The sequence below is a fragment of the Pelodiscus sinensis genome, chromosome 17, assembly GCF_052426305.1.
Source record: "Pelodiscus sinensis isolate ZL-2025 chromosome 17, ASM5242630v1, whole genome shotgun sequence".
Taxonomy (NCBI): Eukaryota; Metazoa; Chordata; order Testudines; family Trionychidae; genus Pelodiscus; species Pelodiscus sinensis.
The window spans coordinates 56,448-81,790 of NC_143068.1; the positions used below are offsets into that span (position 1 = coordinate 56,448).

General features: G+C 42.6%; 1 protein-coding gene across 2 annotated transcripts in view; it reads right to left on the reverse strand.

Moving 5' to 3' along the window:
* The window catches only part of ITCH (itchy E3 ubiquitin protein ligase), a 106,154-nt gene that overhangs the window by 24,244 nt on the left and 56,567 nt on the right, over positions 1-25,343 (reverse strand). For both annotated transcript variants that reach the window (XM_075901534.2, XM_075901535.2), the window contains exons 6-11: positions 21,320-21,362; positions 17,621-17,790; positions 14,807-15,041; positions 8,926-9,021; positions 7,015-7,189; positions 1,572-1,638 (exon numbers count right to left, since the gene is read on the reverse strand). In XM_075901534.2, coding sequence (XP_075757649.1) covers positions 1,572-1,638; positions 7,015-7,189; positions 8,926-9,021; positions 14,807-15,041; positions 17,621-17,790; positions 21,320-21,362 — 786 coding nt within the window. The remainder of the gene's footprint in view (positions 1-1,571; positions 1,639-7,014; positions 7,190-8,925; positions 9,022-14,806; positions 15,042-17,620; positions 17,791-21,319; positions 21,363-25,343) is intronic.

Sequence of the window (25,343 nt, forward strand, 5' to 3'; positions counted from 1 at the left end):
GCAATTTTCTTCACAGAAAAGCCACATTCCATATTGAGCTATTAGAAATCCCAACTGCCTGGGTTATTGCCATGGGCACTCAAATACAACTAGTTAATTGAAAAAAAAAAAAAAAAGAGAAATATGCAGAGGTACACCAACCGTGAATACAAATACTAAGGAAGTGCAGCAGCACATGAATGTGAAAATATGCGCCAAACTTCAGTAAAAGAAAAATGTTTACATCCCATGTAAATAAATATGGATGTTTATCTCACAGTTAAAATTGGTTTAGGGAAATATGTACACATTTCTACACATATGCTGCTGAAAATCCATTTCTCCTTCATTTCACCACTACGATTCAGTCTCCTGCAATTTGACATTAGATAAGCACAGCATATGCATCTCTTCACTGTGTTTTAGTTGCTGCAAGAGAAACACAAAGCTCTGAAATCAGGCCATGGCATGTAACCAGCATTTGTGTTCCCCTTTCTACCTACAGAGACATGTTCGAAAGGAGGTTATACAAGCAGCAGAATTCTACTATACATGGAAATTTGAGGGGGGGGGGGGATAAACTAACGAGCAGTGTTCTTTGAGATTTCACACCTATAGAATAAGGCATCATTTGGGCCTGGTCTGACAGTTTAATGCACTGATACTTTGCATACATTCAAATCTAGAAGCCCAAACAATAATGTTTGAAACTTTTGAAAAGTTTGACTTGCAACTGTTTAATGTAATAAATAATCCATGCCTACCTCTGCCAAGGAAAGATATTCCACTTTAAAATTACATCATTCTGATTACCATCTTATTTTTTCCACACCACCTGAATACACAGCTTAGTCTACACTACACAATTTTGCCAGCACAGGCCTATCATTTAGGAGTCTGGAGGGGAAAAAAACCAGACCCCAACAAAACAATGCCAGCAATATTGCTGGTGTAGACACAAATATACTAAAAGAAGAGTACTTCTGTCAGCATAGCAATGTCAGCTGGGAAGAAGAATTTCGGTCACCTCATCTGCACTTTCACGTGGGCACTTTGTCGGTTCCACTATAGCTATAACAAAGCAATTGTGTAGACAAGGACTTTATATTATCTTTCAAACAAAATAATGCAATGACGTGGACTGCTGCAATTATGGTGAAAATATTTTTCACAAAGGGGCTCAGTTGGCAGATCTATAAAGATGCTGTCAAGACCCAACAAGAACTTCCCAACCACTGGCGCTCTACCAGAAGCAATACAAAACAACCTGCATCTCTAAAATGGTTAAGATAGTAACAGCAGCAGGAAGAAGTCCATGATGTGATAAGGACATTTAAAAAAGTCAGCTTCAACTTCAAAAGAAATAGAATAATATTGAGTACTTTTAAAATCAATTTTTGGAACTGCATATTTACAGTATTAGGAGCTAGTCCTTAAACAGTACTTTTGATTAGATTTAATAAAAAGGGAACTTAAATTCAGATGTAACTAAAAGGAAGAAAAGTGAAATACTACCAAAAGCATTTGGAAAAATAACCTGGCAGAAGTACGCCATTTAGGTTGTTATAGAACACCATTTGAACAAGACTTACCCCATCCATGTGGCAAGGGGCCAAGAGGATCAAACTCTGTGTTCTGAGTAGAAGTAATATCTTGGTTCTGCAGATCACACACAAAAAAGGTGCATTAGTAATAACCACCCACCACCAATTTGCTTCCATACTTCTAATTTAGCCACACATCACTAAAGCAAATGCATTATTGCTAGTGCCACATAGGGCCTCCCTATGCAAAGGATTTTTTCCACAGAACAGTCCTAGATTTATTACAAACTGAGGATTCATTTGGGCTCTTTACTTCTCTTTGCCTGCCTGAACCTAGAGTAGTGTTAACATATTTTGCAGCAATTAGCATAGTTTATTGTAACTGCAATGTCAGGGGATTAAAGAGGGGGTTATTCACCTAGTGCAGTAATTCAGGTTGAGTTGGCTGTCCTTGTGACTGCTTCATGTTAGGTGTGTTGGTGCCTGGTGCTTATAGTTGGGAGATTTGTAGCAGCAGTACCCAGGATGGCAGCACACACATAGTACCTGCCTCGCACCTGTGCAAGTGGTTAATCACTGCATGCCGTCAACTGTTCCTTTGTTCTTTCTCTACGCGGGATAGCCCCATGCTGATCCAAAGCAGAGGGGAGAAGGGAGGGTCATGGAGCACCAACAGGGACAACCATCTCATAGAACCTCAGGTACTGCACCAGGTGAAGTAACGCTCTCTTCTTCCTTGAGGAGTGTCCCTGTGGGCTTCATGTTAGGTGACTATGGAGCGGTATCTTGTGGAAGGCAGGGCTGCGCGATCGGTCTCTGGGCCATAGCTAACATGGACAGTCAAACTATGCTCAGGAAGGTTGTTCTAGTGACTAGTGCTTAGTAAATGTGTGAACTGAGGTCCCAGTAGCTGCTCTGCAAATGTCTGCAATGGGAACACTGTTAAGACCCATGATGTGGGAATGGTTCTGGTTGAGCGCAGGCACACTGTATGGGAGCTGGAACACTTTTCCGTTAGTAGCAGAACTGGCTACATTGTGAAATCCATTTGAAGAGTCTCTTTGAATACTGCTTCCACTTTGATCATTCAGTGGTAGACAGAAAGAGGTGTGGTGATTTCTTAAATATCTTTGTTATCTCTAGGTAAAATGCCAGTCCTCTACGGATATCGAGGGTAGGCCGAAAGGCCTGTTACATATGGATTGAGATGCCTCCTGAATTCTGGGTCAGAAGGTAAGGAATTTGTGGCAGAGATAATGGGGGAGCCACTGACAGCTGAGGCAGGTAGGGGGAGCCAGGTTTGTCTGGGCCACTCAACTGCTATTAATAGAACGCAAGCCCCATCATGTCTGATTTTGGGCAGAACTTGGTTGATCAGTGGGATGGGAGGAAAGGCACAAAGGAGCGTTGAGCCCCATACGATGAGGAAGGCACCCCACAGCGAGTGGCGTCCCAGTCCTTCTCAAGAGCAGTATTTTGGACATTTTGATGGCAACTCTCACGAAGAGATCTATTGCTGGATATCCTCACTGTATTCAGTACATGGGAGCCCATCACCCATTCATAGTTTTGGTGGAAATGTCTGCTGAGGTGCTCCACAATTGTATTCCACTTCCGGGGAGGAAAGCTGCTGAAATGTCTATGACCACTGCCATAGGTGCATGGCTTCTGTAGATAGGCATGCACACCACGTGTCTGAGAGGACTTTGACAACTCTGTGGCGCAGTAATGGGAGAAAGCATTTGCATGTTTGTCTCACCTTGAAGCTCTAGGACACTGATGGGAACAGATGTTTTTGCTGCTTTTGACCTCGGATCAAGTGGTCTGATGTGAGCCCCCCAGCCTTCAAGAGATGTGTCCATACTGAGCATGACTGAAGTGCTTTGTTGTTGGAACGGGATCCCTGTACATACATTTACTGATTGATGCCATCACTGAAGGGAGAGCTTGATTGTGTTGGGTGTGTTCAGTAATTTGTGCAACAGCTGTTTGTGGGGTTTGAACGCGTTCTGGAGCCATCACTGCAGGCGTCACATGTGCAGTCTGGAATGTCTGACTACAAATATGGTTGTGGACATATTCCCAAGAAGTCAGAGACACTGTCTGGCTGTTACCTGTGGACTCTGTAGAATTGCCATTATTAGGTCGGTTACGTTAGGGCGTGAAAACACAACTGAAGCAGCTTTGCTTTGGTTTGTATGCAGCTGAGATGAGCCCTGATGAATTCTAGCTGTTGGGCTGGTGAGAGATAAGGTTTCTGGTAGTTCATATGGAAACCTATGGAACCAAGTAGTTTGAATGTGAGGTAGGTGGCTTTTATTGCCTCCTTTAGGGACAATGCTGCTACCAGGCAATTGTCCACAAAGACTTCTGATAAGACTCATGGTGCTGTGGCTAGACCAAAGGATAGTAGTCAATATTGGTAGCTGTCCAGTGTGAAGTGGAAAAATCTCCATAGCACCAGATGGACAGTAATATGAAAATATGCACCCTGAAGGTCAAGGGACGACAGCCAATATCCAATTTGTAAGGCTGGAATTATAGTTGTCAATGCTACCGTTCTGAAGTATTGATGATGTAGAAATTTGTTGAGCTGGTGCAAGTCCAGAATGGATTTCCAACCCTCGTCTGAGAAAGTAGCAGGAATACAACCCTGTTCCCCTATGTTGAGATGGTAATTCCTCATTGACAGGGCTCGACAATAGCGGCAAAAACCACTTGCCAGCCCTGCACCGCGCATGCACGAGACCCGCACTGCGCATGCACTAACCGCTGGTGAACGGGACGACCGCCTGAAATCTACTTGCCATGGGCGAGTAGATAAGGGGATTTGTCAAGCCCTGCTCATTGACCTAGTTGTAACAGATGATCTATCTCCTCCTATAACAAGCTATAGAAGGGAGGTCCTCAACTGTATTTTGTACCTCATTAAGGAAGCTAGAAAGATGAAATCAGGAGGTGTGGTATATAACAGCTGTGGTAAGGGATCAGGTGACTATATCTGCAGAGTCGAGGCAAGCCTGCAATGGTGTTTTTGCAATGAGCGTTCTCTGTGATATTTTGCCCTGTATTGTTCACACACATCTTCTGGAAATTGTTCAATAAAGGTCTTCATTTTATTTAACAAGCTACAAGTATATTTTGTCGGTAGTGTGGAGTAATTGGCAATGCAAAATTGGAGAGAAGCTGATGAGTAGGATTTTTGTCCGAAGAGGTTTAGTTGTTTCCAATCCTCCTTCACTAAAGAGCTGGGAATTGGGTCGGTGAAAAAGAAATCCACTCCCTTGGCTGGTAAATATTTTCGGTCCACCCGTTTTGAGGAAGGTAGAATGGTGGCAGGAGTTTGCCATAGCACCTTTGCTGGATCCATGATTGCTGCATTGAGCCACTCTCTTGAAGAGGTCCTGGAATCACTTACAGTAATCTCCAGCAGTGAGTAAGGGAGGCATTATCATTTCATCTGGGGAGGATATGTACATGAGGAGCAGAACATCTCCTTCAGAGACATACTCCAGTTCGTCTAAGTGCTCCTGTGGTTCCAACCGGGGTGGAGTGCAGGGTGAAGGGGGTTAGGTGGTAGGAGGAGTTGTGGTCTTGAGCCTGGGGTTTGGGCTCTGTAATGTGCCCAGAGATTATAGCCAAGTAGGAAGCGCTGGTATCAGGAGAAATGGCTTCAAGGGCAATGTTCGTACATGACGGTAGGAGAAGCTGTTTGGGGAAGAGTGACGATTCACACTCAACATCTTCTACTCATCTTCATCACCTGCAAGGAATGGTGCAGCACAGCTGGCTGGTGTTGTGATCAGATGGGCCCAGGCAGCCTAGGCGTCACCAGGACCAAAAAGTGGCGTCCTAATATGATGTTAAGGCCAACTCCACATGCACAGTTAGTGGTGGCTGTATTATACAGGTCGGTGCCGGGGTGTGCATGTGAGTTTGAACCTCCAGTGCCAAAGTTATTTGAGTCCGTGCGCACAAGGCAGGGGGCGCCACTTTAGAAGAGATTAGTGCCAGCTTGATCAGTGCTGTGGATGCTGAGCTGAAGGATAGTTTCTCGGCTCACGCACCAGAGCTAGGGTCTAGTAATTCCTTCGCCCCTCAGGATATTTGTGTACTGGATGTTCCTGACGCCGACGCCTCTCGGTCAAGGTGGTTGGTGCTACTGGTACGGAGTGACAAAGGGAAAAAACAAGGTAGATAAACAGGAAAGTGAACATATCTGCTGTGTTCTAATCTAAGCCTAAGGAGAAGGAACTCGGGAATGGTTGACAGCGCACAAAAGTTTACTGCTCATACTGGCACAAGGCAGAGACTGCAGGTATACCACCACCCAGAATACTGTGCACTACAAATATCTGATTAGAAGCACAAGACACTAACCCACCTAACATGGGGCACCCACAATGACACTCCTCAAAGAATAATATTAAACTTTGTTCTTTGGAAAGTGCCTCACCCTACACAGAAGGGAAACCAGTCTCAAGGCGATGTCTACACTAGTGAGCTTACAGAGACACAGCTGTAAGGTCATTCATGTAGCTGCTCTAAATCAGCAGGAGGGAGCTCTCCCATTGACATAATAAAACTACCTCCATGAGGAGCAGCAACTATGTTGGTGGGAGAAGCTCTCCTACCCACACAACGCTGTTCACGCTGGCACTTCTGCTGGCATGGGTGTGGTTTTTTCACACCCCCAAGCAATACAAGTTAAACAGACTAAAGTGCTAGTATAGACATAGCCTCAGAATCTAAAAGATAAAAACCTACCACAATCAGGGAACACACTGTTCTGTTCTTGTAGTTGAACATGGCTCCCCATCATACATGTAGTAAGTTTTTCTGTTGTGTGTGAGTACAACTAAGAACCTACATCACCTGTCTTGCTAAACTAACTGCAACCAGCGTATCAAGATGTCCAGTCAAAGTCTACCATTCACTAGTATTTGGTGAATTTTGGATTGCTTTAACTCCCCATGTTTTCCTACCATTCACATTCTGTAATTGCATTTTACCTGCATAAAATTCCTCAAATGCTTCCTTTGGGCAAACTTCCCATACTAATCTTGGCCAACCAATAAAAGGCAGTATGTAGTCAAGTGACTAAGATTTAGAATTCACGAGGACTGAATACAAATAGAGTTAACGTGAACAAGCCTCCAAACATCACCAGCATAAACAGCCACTGTGTTTGCTAGGTGGCCATGACATCTAACTTACACCTCGTTGCGAACAATTTTCTCACCACTTTGACCTCTCTCAGTACCTCATACAACGTACTTTGCCATACAAAGTCAGCAAACAATACTGTTGTTGGTTATAGCTGTCCCTTACTTAACAACAAAAGGAAATAAATTAAGGCTACCATTTGTACATATCCTCTGCGCTCACATCCAGAGATCTATTTGCAGGGGAGGTAGATAGCTAGAGTTTGAGAATGGCAATGCTTCTTCATAATAAATTTTTGTTCTCTGAATCAGAACAGACTTCTCACCCCATATATGAACCTCTGATTAAACTGTTGCATAGCTCCTTGAAGCTGACTCCGTTGAAGTTGCCATTGCTCATAATTCCGAACAGATTCCAATGTTGGCCGCTGCCATGTTGTCGTTCGAGTGAAATGGTCGACATAATAAATTCTCCCCATGTTGTCAACTCGGCGCTCCCAGCTAAACAATGCAAACAAAGCATCTCAATAGAACCATTTTAGAGTCAAATAAGCATCAGGGCAAGCAGGACATAAATGTGGAATTGGATATGAAGTTTTGTTAAATGAAATGTTCAGTGCGGTCAGCAGCACGTACCCTCTATTACAGTTCCTACTGAAACAGTCTAAAAAGCTAGAGAAAACTGCTATCTAAAATGAGAGAATTATTTTCACTATGTTCCACAACACCATCAAGTCGGTCACTTGCAGTGTTTTTAAATGGTGTTGAAGAGCCGCTTTACACATCTGGCTGGCTGTAGAGAAGTCATTATTGTTATTAGACAACAGTTATATCTGAGGGGTGAGATGGATGCATGAAGTAAGTGCAGTCTACTGGCCTCTTTCCAAAAACATTAAAGTAATATTGTCAGCTCTGACTGCAAAACATGAGACACTCATGCTCCTCCCAGCACACTTCTATCTAGTCTAAGAAATCCAAAAGCATGCTCACATGTGACTTGGTTTCCACTTCATATCCACTCGAAGTAAATGACATTCACCAAAAAATTCAACTGAGCAGTGGTCAGTTATTGAGCAAGGTCTGGTGCAACACACATATTTATCAATACCCGCTGATTTATCAATACGCTGATGTAGTGCAGAGAGTTAAACTGTCAAACTTAGACCAACAGGTTGGTGTCTCTATGGGGCCCAGGGGTATTTTCCCCTTTGAGATTCAGTTCTTTTGGCAGATTTACATTTTCTTGTGTAACAAAAATGAGTGAGAGAATATATGACATGACTCAAGTGTGAAGGATTTTTTTTTGGGGGGGGGGAGAGGGGGGTTAAAAATGCAATATTCCCAGAAAACCAGGAAAAGGACACAGAGCAAGACTAAAAATTTGGTTCTTTTTTATTACCATGACTGATCTTGAGTACTCTTATTCTTTATAAGCAGACACGGCTGATTGGTGTCTGACTTAACTGCTCCACTCCTATTTTTCCTATTCCTTGTCCCACAACCCTACACAACAGACACACTATAGAGATGTTAAGAAAAAAAAATCTTTGGCAGAGAGTAGGAGAGAAAAAAATAGGCAAGTGTCATCTCCAAGGCACTAGCATGTGCAGCTTGGAGAGCGATAGAGATGGTCCAAAGAAGCATATATAAGCTCTTAATTGGGTCATAAAGTTTCCTGAGGTTTGTCTACAGTACAGTTTTTTTAACTGAAGCTAGCAAACATTTATACCTGCTAGTCTGGACAGCCCATTAGTGCAGTGTTTCTCCACCAGTGCTATGAGTATCCTTAGGGGTACTCAAAAGAAGTCTGGGGGGTACATCGACAACTGAAATTTGGAGAAAACTAAATATTTGTTTTAAGTTTTACAGTGCTTTAAATTTTTGGGTGTAAAGTACAAAAATAATAATCGCCCACCCAACTATGAGTAAGTTGTTTAAACAAATGTGTTGCAATAGCAGAAAAAAATTGTGCATGTCTGAAAACTGTAGGTCCTGAGGATACTTTGTGTGTGTGCGTGCGCGTGCATGCGTAAGTAAAAGAGGTACTTTATAAAAAAAAGGTTGAGAAACACTGCAGTAGTGTTTGTTATTTACTTTAGCGCTTAGCCTAGGAAAAACCACAAATGTGGGTGTCGGTAGAATAAGTGTTTGTGTAATAGCCAGGGTATTTTTAAACAGTGTTAGTTTACTAATTAACTTGAGCTAACAACTATTTAAATCTTCTTCTACAGACTCACCCTGGAGGAAGAGGTTCCGGCCGATCCCACGTTGTCCTTTTTTCAACGTGATCTACATAGTATACTCGGCCATGCTGGTCCACTCTTTGCTCCCATCTAAAAATAAAAAAAGGAAAGGGTACTCGGCTTGTGGAGTAAATGGAGTTCTTCGAGATGTGTGTCTCTTTAGATACTCCACTGGCGATACGTACATCCAGTGTGCCTTTGATCAGAGATTCTCAATAGCAGAACCAGTTCAGCCTGTACACACTTTATACAGCCTCAAGCTCTTTGGCAAAAAAATACAGGGCTGCTTATGGGTGAACCATTTCGGGCCCATTGCCACCGCACAGTCCCATGAAGGAAACACTAAAAACAAGAGTAAGGAGAGTAGGTAGTGGAGCACCCATAGCGACATACATCTTCAACTCCAGTTACTGTACAAGATGAGCAACCGCTCCTCCTCCTCCTCTAGTAACATCCCACTGGGTGCGCCACATCAGATGACTTCCAAGCAGTATCCTCATCAGGAGGAGGAAGTTTTGGAGATGAATTGAACACTGAAAATAAAACTACATTACCAACTTCAACATCAGATCTAGAAGCATAAGGCATCACATAATTTTCAGAAAGCTCCTGGTTGAAGCCTTACAGATTTCCAGTGTATATGACTAATGCCACAAAGGGAGATAGAATCAGATACCATCAGGACCTGTCCCCTTCCCTCATGGCAGAACCAAGCATCATCTAGATCATCCATGACAGATGTCTGTCTAACCTGCTCTTAAATATCTCCAATGATGGAGATTCCAAAACCACTTTCAGCAATTTATACCAGTGCTTAGTCACCTTGATAGTTTGGAATTTTTTCCTAAAGTCCAACCTAAACTTCCCTTTCGGCAATATAAGCCCGATGTTGCTTGTCCTATCACAAGAGGCTAAGGAGGATAATTTTTCTCCCTCCTCTTTGTAACACCCTTTCAGGTATTTGAAAGCTGTTATGTCCCCTCTCAGTCTTCTCTTTTCCAAACTAAGAAAGCCCAAATTCTTTCAGTCTTCCCTCATGGGTCATATTTTCTAGACCTTTAATCATTTTAATTGCTCTTCTTTGGACCTTCGCCAATTTCTCCACATCTTTCCTGAAATGTGGTGCCCAGAACTGGACACAGTACTCCAGTTGTGGCTTAATCAGCACACAGTAGAGGGAAAGAATTACTTTTTGTGTCTTTCTCACAACACTCCCAGAATGAGGTTTGCTTTTTTTTTTTTTTTTTTTTGCAATAGTGTCACACTGTTGACTCATATTTAGCTTATTGTCCACTATGACCCCTATATATATTGGATCAGTCACCAATGAGACAGTCTAGGAGACTCTCTAAATGGTTTGGCTCTGTCCAGATAGGAGACTAATGTCCTTCTGAGATCCAAGGTATGGATAAGTAGCGTTCTGATCAGTCCAATTTCACTCTGAGACAAAAACTGTGAGATGGAGGACTATTAAAGCTCCCATTTCCTCAACTCTTCAGGCAGAAACAATGGCCAACAAGAATGGCACTTTAATGTCAGGTGAAGAAGAGAACAGGTAGCCACTGGATCAAAAGGGGTTTTTCGTGAGATAATCACTGAGCAAGTTTAGATACCATACCAAAGTACAATGTCCATCTTCTTGCACTTGGATAGAAAGATGATGTCTGTATCTGTGCAAGTTTTTTCATATTGTTGATGGATTTCCATTCCAAACAGCTAAATGTAGAGCCTTGCATGTAGAACAGTGATAGAAATGTAGCTGTGTTAGTCTGGTATAGTTTATCTTAATGGATTGTTCTGGTTCTACACCAGACTAACACGGCTACATTTCTATCACCATACCAAAGTAGATTCCCTAACTGGAGGGAAAGGGTGTGCCCATTCTTTAAAGAATTTTACCTTTGAGGGATGAGTGAACATGGAGAATTCCTCAGTTGAAGAAAAAAAAAGATTATTAAAGACACTAAAGTAACCTAGACAGAACTGAAAGAGAGAGTCCCAAGTTTCTTAATTTCAACAGATAAACCAAGGACAGTGAGAGGGGAGAGTGAACAGGAGAAAGCTGTGATGAAATCTCTTCTGTTTCTGAAGATAACACCTTCATATGGGTATTTTTTCGCTATTTAAATAGTACGTGTCACACCTTGGCAGAACAGAAAATCTCTATATCTGGAAACCATCAAGCTCTGAGACAAGGAATCTTCAGGCTGGAATGAAGAATCAGACCAGAGTCCAGAGACAGCAGTTGGGGAATGGCCAGAAGACTGCACGTTGGACAAGAACCAAAATGATATTACCCACATTGGTCAATAACATTGGCGCTCTCTCATCTGTTCAACACCCTGAAGATCAGTGGCATGGGAGGAAATACACAGCGGAGACCTCTTCTCTAAGGAAGAAGGGAGGCATCCCTGAAGGAGTGATGGTCAAAGCTTTCTCTCAAGCAGAGCTTTTTGTATTTCCCATTGGTGGTGATCGCATACAGGTCTTGAAGTGCCCGCACCAGAAAAACATGACTGAGAATCACCAAGTCCAGTATCCATTCATAACCACAGAAGAAATGTTTGCTGGGATTAGGGATGTGAATGTTTAACTGTTTTGTATGCCTGGAAGCTAAGAGGCTGAAACGAAGACGTGGTTGGCTATATATCAGAGCTCCATAACTTAACTGCTTTGGTACAGCAAGAGACCTTAATCCCCCATACTAATTGATGTAGATCTGTGCTGAAAAGAAGCAAGGTTCCACAGTGAGTGCCAGGGGCTGAAACTATGCCAGTACCAAAGACAATGACTGCTATGGGGGTGCCAAAACAGCACGAGAGGCCTGTTTCTTTATCAGTACCAAGTGAGCCTGTGTGAACTGTTTAGGTACCAAGTAGCAAAGAGTCCTCTTATGAGTCTTCCCACTAACCTTCCTAAATACACCCTTTGATGGAATATTCTGCAACGGCCTGGGTGAATACAGTGCAGAGACTGACAAAGCAATGTGCTCACTTGGACGCTAATGTATAGGGACTATACTACACTTTGTGGGGAGAGCGACGGCAAATGCACCAAGAATAACCAACAGATTCCCAGGAGGCAAGGTAGCACTTAAATCCTGGAGGCCCTAAAATCCCCTGGAGATGAACCCTGAGGGGTAAAATCAGCATGAAACAAACTTCACACAAAATAAAGTGTAAGCATAAGTTAAACTAGAAGTAAATAACGACATTAAATAAAAACGAGAAGATTCTAAAGCTAAACTTTGAGCAGTAGAAGCAGGTATGCTAGACAGTCTTAGGCTGAGGTGGCTGAGACGGAATTGAGGGAGGTTCAGTCAGGCAGCTCTATATCCTTAGTGCTGGGCATAAGGCTATGTAAGCCATATGCGCAGGATGACTAGATACAACTACCAAAAGTCTCTGGTCAAAGGCACCTGGGGTGCATGCATACCTCAAATGGAAATTATTCAAAAACTACAATTCTTGGCTAAATATTTTTTGACCCTATGTTACCATCTAGTCTTCAGGACTGGCTAGTTACCTTGGACTATGGTGAAGCCTGAAAAAAGGGTGTAGCTGTGGCTAAAGGCTCTAGGGAACCCTCTGTGAAGTCTGTCCAACCCTGCATCTTCTTTGGCTTGAAACCTGCCCACCTTTCCCAACTGGCTCTCCCATTCGGTTCATGCTAAAGAGTGGCAATAGGTGGGTAGCTTAGGAGAACAAACCAAACAGGGACACTTCCCAGTATGGAGATGAAGAGGAAGCTGCCAGATATGTAAATGCATGCGAGTAGAAGCATATGACAGTCTGCTGTCTGGTAGAGGTTGAGTAGGGAGGTGAGAGAAAGACAAAGAGCTGTCACAGGTAGGGCAAGGAGAGGAACAAAGAGGCAGGATCACAAACATTTCTTGGCAACTTACCCCCAGTTTGGGGAACCAAAATGGAGTTTAGTCTTTCCAAGAGTTACATGCCCAGAGATTAAAACATTTCTTCAAATCCTCTCCTACTTATTTGTTCCCCTTTCCCCCTACTATTTTATGCGACTCTGGGACAAGGCAAAATGCCTACTAAAGGTTTTACTCTACTGGCAACAGAGTGAAATTCCATGAAATCCTCACTTATGAAATGCTAGAAAAGAACTTTGGGGATTGGGAATTTAGTAAAATGGCACTTCTTAGACAGCAGCCTAACGACTAAGAAAAGCACTGCGTGCAATGAGACCTGAAGAGAAAACATCTTAGGAATCTCAATTCCTTAAACTGGAGCTGGTCTCAACAGTATCCTAGCACCAACACTCCTATCATTTTGATACAATAAAAGATATACACAAGACCCTGTTTACTATTTGGCCAACTGGATGTAAATTTTGTGGCAACAGGTAAATTAAAAAATTGAGGGTTTTATTTAATTAAATTTTAAAATGAACAACAATCAGAACAGCAGCACCCGTGTGTTACAGTTTTTGTCATTAAATTCAATTTTATTACGTTTCTAAATGTTCAGTTTGCCACAGATTTTTTGCAGAGAATGTATATCAAAATCACAGAAGCTGTCAGTGGGTAACTGAAGGTTTAGTAGCAAAATACACAACACAACATTTGAGACTTCTACCATCTAAAGCAGGGCTACTCAACTTTGGACTCCCCGGGGGTCACAATGATACTCACAGCACCTGCCGAGTGCTGCAACTTAAGTGTGAAGTATCAGAGGGGTAGCCGTGTTAGTTTGGATCTGCAAAAGCGACAAGTAGTCCTGTGGCACCTTATAGACTTACACATGTATTGCAGCAGAAGCTTTCGTGGCCAAAACTTAAGTGTGGTTGCATATATATGCAAATTTATATGCAAATAGCTTCTTTCACACTGATGGGCATGAATACGATGATTAAGGCAAGACTACACAACATGTAGGCCCCATTTAATATCAGTTCTGCTGATATTAATGAAATGCAGTATTTACCCAATTTCCACTCATATGACAGCACTTTTAATGAGCAATGACAATTCAGGAATTTAACTACTAAAACACATATCAACAGAAGACTATTATATTGAGGACTACTTTTTTGGTTTGGCTCCCATCTGCGGGCTGTGTGTTGAGCCTCACGTAAACCCAAAGCACACCACGAGCCACAAACAAACGGGCTGTGGGCGGCATGCAGCCCATGGGCCGCGTGTTGAGTAGCCCTGATCTAAAGACTCAGACAATCTGAAATGGGGGAATAAGTACATTAGCTTGATGTTTCTGCTGAAATTATCAAGAGTGAAATAGACCAAATTGACATTTCCAATACTGTCATTTGATTTCCGCGTTTACATGCAAGTATTATGAATGAAGCAGTTCACACCCCTTAGAGCTACAGTTTAAGGATGCCTGCAGACTAAGACAGGCAATACTTCATAAATTACACTGGTTACAGTCAAAAGGTTTTCTTCACAATCCTGAAGTTTAGACACGCAGTTCTGAAAAAATTGCTTTGATGAGGATTTGATTCTCTAGCACATTCTACAACAGCAGACTGTGTAGGATCACAGCTACACAGGAACTGGGCTCTTTGGAATGAAGGATTTGAGGACGGGTTCTATAAACTGATTACACCAAGAAATAATTACTTTCCTCAAAATAACAATGTTAACTCACCAAGATCTTACTACATGAATTGAAGACAAAGGTTGCCAGATGAATAAAAGGGTTTTTTACAACTCAACAATTTGCGGCATGTTACCCAAAGAGAACAGAAATCTCAACAAATGTAATCTCTTACTTGCATCGCCTATGCCTGAAAACCAAACCAACCAAGCAGCTAGCCTTTCTGCAAAATGCAGAAGCTATGCATGTTTGCAATATGTGATACAACAGAACTAAAATGTACAATAGCACTGAATTCCTACCCAGGTGGAAGAGGACCTTGGCTGACTGTACTGGGTGGCTGAGATGGAGGATTTACTGACTGCACTTGTCTGGATATTGGAGGTGTAGCCAAACCAGAAGATGCAGGCACTGTTGTTCCAGCTGTTGCCCCCTCAGGGCTCTGTTCTGAAGGAGCATTTGGAGTTATACTTGGTGATGATCCTGCACTGGACCCATCATTTTCTATGGACATAGATGAAGGACCATTGACACAGCCTATGAAATCAGAGAAAACAAAAATAGAAGAAATGTTCTGAGTCAGTTTTCTCTCATTACTACATTGTTTAAAACCCAATAAATCTGTTTTAGAAATTGTTAATCCATAAAAACAAAGGCTAGTAAAATAGGTCTGTCAAAAAGAGTACATGTATAAACCATGCATTTTAACCTGCTGGATCTCAGAAGCAGTTCTTTCCTGCTTTACAGAAACGCTACATTCCTAGTACTGCCATCAACCAGCAGGACAGCTTTTATATTTCTATGATGGAACATTTCATTATTTTTAATAGGAATGCCTACTTTCAATAAACACCAACGGTATATAAACAAATGAACAATATAATTTTCCAAAAACACAGGTTAGATTACATCTATCTGGAAAACCCCCCCACAATGGGTGGAAAAATTTAAAGAGAAGTACTTAAAGTTTCAAAGTGGTCAGCAGCATATATGAAAAAAAAGAAAACAAAAATTATGTCTGATTTGGACTACATACGTGGGTTTGAAAAGTTGAAATGGACACTACAATCATCTTTTAATAATGATCTCAGCATTGTAAGAAACAGAAGAGCTGCATTGCCCATGTAACAATATTAAATGAGTGACGTAGTGTAGTTTAGTGCCAGAGCTTTGTAGGGGACAGCATTCTCTGTAGCTGCTTTCCTGAGAAGATCCCAACATGCATCTAGAACTGGCCACTCAATCAAATACTATTCCCACTTGTCAGTGGGCTGCTGGGATGGCCTGGTCTTTGCTCCAGTGAGGAAACTGACTCCACTAAACGTCCATGAAGAAAAAACAATTTTGTTTTTTTTCCCCTAAGTATTCTACAGGCAGTCCCCGGGTTACGTACAAGATAGGGACTGTAGGTTTGTTCTTAAGTTGAATCTGTATGTAAGTCAGAACTGGCGTCCAGATTCAGCCGCTGCTGAAACTGACTGCCAATTCTGACTTACATACAGAATCAACTTAAGAACCCCAAGCGTCCCCAAGTCAGCTGCTGCTGAAACTGATCAGCAGCTGATTCCAGGAAGCCTGGGGCAGAGCAACTCTGCCTCTGGCTTCCTGTAGTCAGCGCTGGTCAGTTTCAGCAGCGGCTAAATCAGGACGCCTGGGGCAGAGCAGCTGGGGTGCTGCTGGGTTGCTCCAGTAGCGCCGCTCCTCGGCACTACTGGACCAACCCAGCAGCACCCCATCTGCTCTGCCCCAGGCGTCCTGATTTAGCCGCTGCTGAAACTGACCAGCAGCGGCTGAATCAGGACCACAGCAGCTGGGGTGCTCCTGGGTTGGACCAGTAGCGCCCAGAGCGGCGCTGCGGGACCAACCGGCAGCACCCCAGATGCTCTGCCACAGGCGTCCGGAGAAAAGCCTAGTCTGCTGGGGGGAGGAGGGGCGGGGGCATACTAGCTGTGCCCCCCTCCCCCCAAGCAGACCAGGAAGACACGGGCGGCGGACCGAGACGCACCGTGGTCCCGCTGCCTGGGTCCTCCGCGGCTTTGCTCCCCGTCTCCCTGGTCTGCTGGAGACCAGCAGACCAGGGAGACGGGGAGCAAAGCCTCTGAGGACGCCGGCAGCGGGACAGCCGCGGGGCGTCTGGGCTGTCCTGCTGCCGGCTTCCCCCGCGGCTTTGCAAAGCCTCGGGGAAGCCGGCAGCGGAGCAGCCCAGGCACGCCTGGGGTGACCCGCTGCCCGAGCCCCCCCGCAGCTTTGCAAAGATGCAGGGAAGCCAGCGGAGCAGTCCAGGCGCGCCTGGGGTGCCCCGCTGCCCGAGTCCCCCCCCTCGGCTTTGCAAAGCCGCGGGGAAGCCGGCAGCGGAGCAGTGTAGGCGCGCCTGGGCTGCCCGAGCCCCTCCGTGGCTTTGCTCTGTGTCTTCCTGGTCTGCAGACCAGGGAGACGCAGAGAAAGCCCCAGAGTACACGGGCGGCAGGACCGCGAGGTCCCGCAGTCCGTGTACTCTGGGGCAGCCCCGTTCGTATCTGCGGATCCGACATAAGTCGGATCCGCGTAAGTCGGGGACTGCCTATATATCTGAATACAGATTGTGTAACATCACACACACGTTTTATAGACACTATGCACACTTGTCACATAATATCCCCTAAGAAACTCAAGGAGGCCACTTTAACCTAACCAGAAAAGTCTGACTGTAATAGCCTTTTGTTAGCAACTGGCACATAAGTAGTAACAAAAGCATCTGCTCTATTTAAAAAATTAAGACTTTAGCAGCCTTTTTGACAGTGTTACAAATGGTCTGATCTGTAAAACATCCACTGCAAGTCTTCCAGAGCCAATGCTGCTACCTCCTCTTTTAGTGTTTGCATTCTGACCATCATTCTTTCAAGGACACAGGAATGAGAAATTTCTAATGATAAAAACAATTATTAAAAAAGAATGTACCAAGACAGGAAGAAAGATCATTTCTACGAGGCAGAGCATTTCAGAAAGATTAACAACTTTGCTTTAAAAAAGGGGTTAGGTATACCTGAGGAAACAATATTAGAAATGGGCATGTTTGTTTCAAATGGAATTAACTTATAAATAGTTTTTAAATGGATGTTTGGCACTGGAATACATACCAGCTGCAGAAGAGGGTCTACGAGGAGTGGGTGGAGGTGGTCGGGAGGGCCGAGGTGGCCTAGTAGGTTTAAAGCCTCCGTTTGTGAGTAACGGAGAATCACTGCCATTAATAGTCGTGCTTTCACTGGATTCTGCATCCTCATAGCTTTCAAGGCCATTTGCATTAGTCCTTCATAAGGAAAGGCAAAAACAAGAATTATTTGGAATGTGTAGAAGATATTACAATTGCAAAGCTAAACTATTATGGCTTTAAAATAGAGGAAATTCTTAAAATGATTATAGGTTATAAACAATACAATACAAATAGTTTTTGTACTATATGTTTACGTATGTGTTACAGAAATAAACCCAGACATACAACTACACAGAATTTAAATTGGTTGCAATGTATCTGACAGAAAGCATTTGTAGATAAGTAAACATCGGCAAAAAAGCAAGAGGCCATGTTTGGAAGGATGGAATAGTGGAAACAGCAGAAGAGATGGGGACTGGCAAGCTGTATAACGTTTTCAAAACTTATTTATTAATCAAACAGTTTTAACACAAGCATGAGTACATCATAAAAACTAGAGAGCTTTGTACTATGCATAACCTTAATAATGTATCCAACAGAGAAAATACCTCTAAATTAAACACACGAGATTACAAACAGAAAAATTAATAAAGGGAAAGCACAATTTAGAGTTATTTTCAGTATTTGCATGTTACACTTATACAATATTTGCACTTCCATAGTGCCATTTTATAGGATCAAAAAGATCTTAAAATATAGGAATTAAGATCACATCTCATTTCTGAAAAGTTAGGTTTTCAGATTGTTTAATATACAGTGCCTAAATGTATCAAACTAAAAACCTTTGTGGACTTAGTTAAGGTTGCTAAATGCAATTCAAGAGAAAATATACTGGGAATACTTCTTTAAACAACAATATTACATAGTAGGGAAATCACAAACTAAGATTATGTAAATAATCCTGACACTAAAAATTTCACATTCTGTTATAACAGAGAAATGTACTTCTTGTAGATATATATCCTCTCTAATAAACCAAATTAACTGCACTCCTTTTAAAACACGAATGTAATTTCCTTGGCAACAGATTGTAGTGAGGTTTGGGAAAGAAAATAAGAACTTCATTTCCAAAAGGATCACATAACAATTATATAATCACCACTGAATTGCCATTTATTTTTAAATAGTGCTTGTATGCCCCTCTGATATAAAGAATCTTCCCATGGTGCTAATAATTTGGGAATCTCCTTCCATCAGAAATGGAAAAAGTACTAGTGATGAAGCATTAGAGAAAACTACAAATACTCAAAACAATGTATAATGTGCTCCTAAATGGCTGCTTCAATTTGAAACCCTTCTCCATTATGGGTACCAATATGACATGGCTTTTTTATTTGAACTGGAACATTCTGTTAAACTTTCAAAAGTCACAAATTTTTCACATGTATTAGCCATCATACCAACCAGTCAGGAGATTGATTTGACAATTACAAGATATTTAAACCACTGCCATATACATTAATCAGACCCTACACTCCGGAAAATAAAATTCTGTAAACGTACATTGCTCATTGACCAGTATGGTTAGATCAGAGTAAGTTCTACAGTGGATCATTATTTGCAACCTTATCTAAGGAATCATAAACAAGTACCTCTTTAATAAACAATCCTATGTATAGACTTGGAGCCTTCCATTCAAAACAAGAAACAAGAGGCTAGGAATGAAAACTATTTCATAAGATATGTAGAATCAAGCCTAATCATGTACATTTTTTACTTAAATATACAGCCCTTTCGTTACTTAGTAACAGGGACAGGGCTCATGATAATTCAAGGTACTATGCCATACTGCCTCCCAGGGAATTTAAAAATAAGTGACTATTTGATCATGTGCTAGTCAACAGTGATTTGAAATTTACTAGAGTTAAAGCATAGTTTTTGCTCAGTACCAGAACATGTTATCAGGATTTTAAATGTTAAGGTCTAGAGCACTGTATTTTATCCTTGTGCATAAATATCAAAATCAAGCCAGGGAGGGTAAAAAGTCATTTGACACAAAAGAACAGCTATGCTAGCCACAAATTCTAGAATCAGTTTGTATTAGACGCTAAACATAGGCTGTTCCAAGATAAATCCTCACCGAGCATCATATAATTCTAGCTGGCATGGAGATTGTTCAAGTTATTCAGATGTTTGTATAGCTGATAAAAAAGCTCTGAGGGCAGATATGTCCTCCTGTTTGGGGGCATGCCAAACTAACATAATGCCTCAGCAGCAGAGATGGCTTTTCAACATGTGATAGGATGTAAAGCATCCTTGGTATGTTAGAATGAAAAAGTCCCCTTTATGCATCTAATTGGTTCAAAATGCAGCAACTTGCCTACTAAACAGAGTCAAGTTCAAACTTTCAGTTCTTTGTACTCAGAACCCTCACAGAACTGGCCATGATGTGGAAAGAGACTGTTTCAAGAAGATCAAGACCCCTTACAAGAACTGCATTGTAGTGGAACAATGGACACAGTTATTTCCATTCAGTCTAAAGCAATTAGGAGCAAAATTTAATTCAATCAAAATAAACACTTTAAAACCAAATGAAGTATGTCAACACATGGATTTGCACTGATTTAACTAAACCAGCTTATGTAAACCAGAGCAGGTCTATAGACAGACAAGACCTGGAAGGAGAAGAACTAGCTTTGTGGGTTCATGGCTATTAATCTCAGCAAGGGCTGAGATTCAATCAGTCATTAGTACTTATCAGTTTAACTGTACAAGGCAGCAGAAGGAAACCTATTTTTGGAGCAGGCCTGCAACTCAAGATCCTGTTGGCCAAATGAATGAAATACTTACCTCATTAGAGATCCAAATTTCAAAGTCATCCCAGTAACCACAGGTTGAACCGCTCTAGAATGGTATCCTCAGAGCCTGACCAGTGCTCAACCAGAGAATTTGCCAAACCAATACTTGCAAGTCAATATTATCTAGCAGCATTCCCAACACTTCCCCTGATTACTGGACTATTGGAAGGGGTAAATTAGAGCTAAACAACAGCACGGAACACTGAAAGCCAGGACTGGTGGCTGTAAACAAACTTTATAAAACTGCAGAAAACTTGTCCTTATCCATGCTAAGTGGACATCCAGCTATCTAAAATCATGCTGGACCACGGATGTTGCCAGAGCAGAGAATGTCAGACTAGAGAGGTTCAACCTGTATTAGGATTTTAGTGCACTTGCAAGAGTAGAGCACTAAAGCATGCAAAACTGCAGGAATTAAAACCTTCCAGCCATTTTTCTGTACTGCTGAAAAAAAAATACAGAAAAAGATACTTTTTTCTTAAATGCCATTCTCATTTTGCGTGACCCAAAGATTCACTACCTTGGGTGAAACTCAAAAGACTGAAAGAAACCATTTTGACTCATATCACATCAACAATGTAATCTCTACCTTTGTGCAGAAATAACTTACACAGAATGGAGGCAAATTTGGACTGATAACCTTACTCTGCTCTCTCTGGAGATACTCCAAACCTCAAAGGAATCTGAGCATATCGATTTTAGTGTACTTAAAAGGATGACTTTTTAAACCCAAAGTCATAATGCAATATCAAGTATAATGGCAACACTGCACTGCTATAATAATTTAAAAGCAGCACAAATGACTCAGGCAAGAAAATAACTCCTACCTTGTGTCATTTCTTGCTCTGGAACCATCATTCTGCGTGGGACCTTAAATACCAAAAAAAGAAGACAATGAACTTTAGTGTAGAATTCAAAGCAGAAAATAGACTTCAATGCTCGAGGTTAAATGAAGACCACCTCCCTATTTGAGAAAGCTTCTTTCAGGACCAGTCAAGTGTTAAGCTATCGTTACTGAACAGTGTAAGAGCAGTGACGCATTCTTTCCCCTCAAAGAAGTGTAATAACTATTCAGATATTGTGATATATTGCCAGCTGCACAAATTCTATCAATCTTGAGAAATCACTTTGTTTCTGATCCCCATTACAGACTTCCGCCGCCGAACTCAACCTTGTAGAGAGAGCAGGTTTTATGTCCTTTCCCTGCTCTCCAGGTAGGATAAGATAGCAGAAAGAAAGTTGCATTTCTGGAATTTTTTCCTTATTCTGCTTTATGGATTCCTCCCGTAGTGACAAGAGGTGTGGGGTTGTTTCTGCTACTTTGTTTGGCCAGCTCTCTGACATTCTCCTTTCCCTGTCGCTCTGTAGGTTTCTCAGGAAGAGGAACAAAGGAACCATTGGCAACTTTAGCAGTTGTAGACTCTCCAAGCAGAACAACAGTTCCTGATGGCCTCAAACAGAATTATAGCGTATCAGCCTAAACTTCAGAGTTCCTCAAGCAACTGCCTTGTATAAATCCGGTCCCAAAACACAGCACTTGTGGTACTGTGACGTGAAAGCACTGAATTGCATATTAGCTTATATTTGGATTTCAGAGAATTATGAAGTTAACTAGATGCTCAGATATCACTATTATGGGGACAATATAAAAAAACTAGGTGGAAATAAGCACATATGTAAGGTAATGTTAATTTAATCAGATCAAGCAAAATGCATTTATAATTACAACAAAAACGGACACACAGAATATTGCAAGTACTTCTCTCTCACACTGAGAGAGAGAGAGAGAGAATGAATGAATGAATGAATGAGTGAATGAATGAATGAATGAATGAAATGGTTACCTCTCAGAAACAGCCCTCCACAATTATGATTTTATCTTGTTAGTTTCCAAAGTTATCAGTATTTAAACAAAAGCTTGTTATAAGTCATCTGTAGGTTTGTGGATTGGAAGAAAAGCAGAGAATGCCTATTTTTCTTGGAGGATCTGAAAGAAGGGGGATTTTATTCAAGGAAATATCAAAAGTAACAGTGTAACTTGATGCCTGTGGGGACTCAGTAGGAAGTCAAACTTGGGACCTGAGCCACCACTGCCTGAGATGAAACACCTGAGTCTGGTTAGCTCAAAGCCATTAGTACATTTAAAACCTATATGCAGGGTCCAGGTACTACAGAGCTTTGTAAACCTCTGAGTTTATAAACCTGGGTTACAACAGTAAGGAAAAGACAAAGATACTATAGCATTTTAATTTAGAGGTCTTTAAAGAATTTCATTGATCAACAAAATAAAGCAAGTTGGCTGTTTCTTTCCTTATTTCTCCCCCCAGCAAGCCTTAAAGAATAGGAAAGTTGAAGTTTGCCAATAACAAGAAGTGGCTTTCTAAAACATTGGAAAGAATCCTTGATTTTATGCTTGACTTGTCCAACAGACTGACTAGTTAATGAACCGTCTTGTCTGCACTGTGAGGTTAGGTCGAAGTTAGCCGTGTTATGTTGATTTTGTTATGAACCTTGACCAAGGGAGTTGCACTAGATTTGACTTTTCAGGACCAGATCTGGGTAGCGCAGCTCAGTGCTTCAATGTGATGTTTTTGGACTCTGGAAAGTGTCCCACAGTGCCCCAATGTGATTGCTGTGGCTAGCACTTTTAGCTCTGCTGCTCTCCCAGGTGCACAGGAAAAGCCCCAGGAAGTTTTGAATTTATTTCCTTTTTGGCGAGCATGGCAAGCGGAGCAGCAAACCTGACCACGAATGCCCAGGGTAGCAAACAAGCTACAGCAAGGAGTATGCAGGAGATCCTGGATCGGATTGCTGTGTGGGGAGAGGAATCTGTGCAGGCAGAACACTGAACCAGCAGACGAAACGCTGCAACCGTGTCAAAAATCGCACAGGGATGGTGGGAAAAGGATGCAACAGGGACACCAACAGGGCCAGGTGAAAATAAAGGAGCTCAGGCAAGTGTAGCAGAAGACAAAGGAGGCAAACGGTCAGTCGGGGTCAGACCCTCAGACATGCAGCTTCTATGAGCAGCTGCATGGGATTCTGCAGAGGACCCAACCATTGATCCAAAACTGCTTGTAGATACTTCCCAAGTGACTCTTCAGGCAGCCTCAGGCAACATCAAGCAGGACACTGTAAAGCAGTGGTTCTCAATTCGTTTCAGTCCACAGACCACCAGGCCAATCAAAAAAATTTTGTGGACAACCTCCAGCACATGTAGCATAGGTCGAACAGCACAGCAACTGCTCAGCACGGCGGTGGCAGCTACACTGATGCTCAGAGCATCAGATGGAAATTACTGGCAACACATCACAGTTGCGCCCTAGGTGACGCTATGGATGACATGCCACGTGCTTGTGAACATGGCACAAAACAGCCTAACGGTGGCTCCTGCTCACGCCGTGTGGCTTTGCACGATGTTCCTGTGGATCACCAAAAAAGTCACCATGGACCACTGGTTGAGAACCATGAGAACCACAGTTGTAGAATCATAGAACCATAGAGCTGGAAGAGACCTCAGAAGGTCATCAAGTCCAGTCCCCTGCTCTAGGCAGGACCAATCCCAACTAAATCAACCCGGCCAGGGCTTTGTCAAGCCGAGACTTAAACACCTCTAGGGATGGAGACTCCACTACTGCCCTAGGTAACCCATTCCAGTGCTTCACCACCCTCCTAGTGAAATAGTTTTTCCTAATATCCAACCTGGACCTCTCCCACCACAACTTGAGACCATTGCTCCTTGTTCTGCCATCTGTCACTACTGAGAACAGCCTCTCTCCAGCCTCTTTGGAACCTCCCTTCAGGAAGTTGAAGGCTGCTATCAAATCCCCCCTCACTCTTTGCTTCTGCAGACTAAACAGACTCAACTCCCTCAGCCTCTCCTCATAAGTCATTTTGGTTTCCCTCTGCTGGACCCTCTCCAATGCGTCCACATCCTTTTTGTAGTGGGGGGCCCAGAACTGGACACAATACTCCAGATGTGGCCTCACCAAAGCTGAATAAAGGGGAATAATGACATCTCTGGATCTGCTGGCAATGCTCCTCTTAATGCAACCTAATATGCCATTAGCCTTCTTGGCTACAAGGGCACACTGTTGACTCATATCCAGCTTCTCATCCACTGTAACCTCCAGGTCCTTTTCTGCAGAACTACTACTTAACTGGTTGGTCCCCAGCTTGTAACTATGCTTGGGATTCTTCTGTCCCAAGTGCAGGACTCTACACTTGTCCTTGTTGAACCTCATCAGATTTCTTGTGGCCCAATCCTCCCATTTGTCTAAGTCACTCTGGACCCTATCTCTGCCCTCAAGCGTATTTACCTCTCCCCCTAGATTAGTGTCATCCGCAAACTTGCTGAGGGTGCAATCCATCCCCTCATCCAGGTCATTAATAAAGATATTGAACAAAACCGGTCCTAGAACCGAACCTTGGGGCACTCCGCTAGAAACCGACCGCCATCCTGACAGAGCCGTTGATCACTACCCGCTGGGCCCAGCCTTCTATCCATCTTTCTATCCATCTTACTGTCCATTTATCCAATCCACATTCCCTTAACTTGCTGGCAAGAATATTGTGGGAGACCGTATCAAAAGCCTTGCTAAAGTCAAGGTATAGAACCATCCACTGACTTTCCCATGTCCACCGAGCCAGTTACCTTATCACAGAAGCTAATCAGATTGGATTGTAGAGGAAGAGGAGGAGGAGACCAGTGCTCAGCAGACAAGCGGAAGATCCCATCTCTCTGACAACCAGGACATTTCTCTAACTTTGGAGCCAATCCTCTGCCAGGACTTATTGCTGCTGGATGCTGATGGGGGGAGGCCTCGATGTGTGAGTTCCCATTTGTAATCA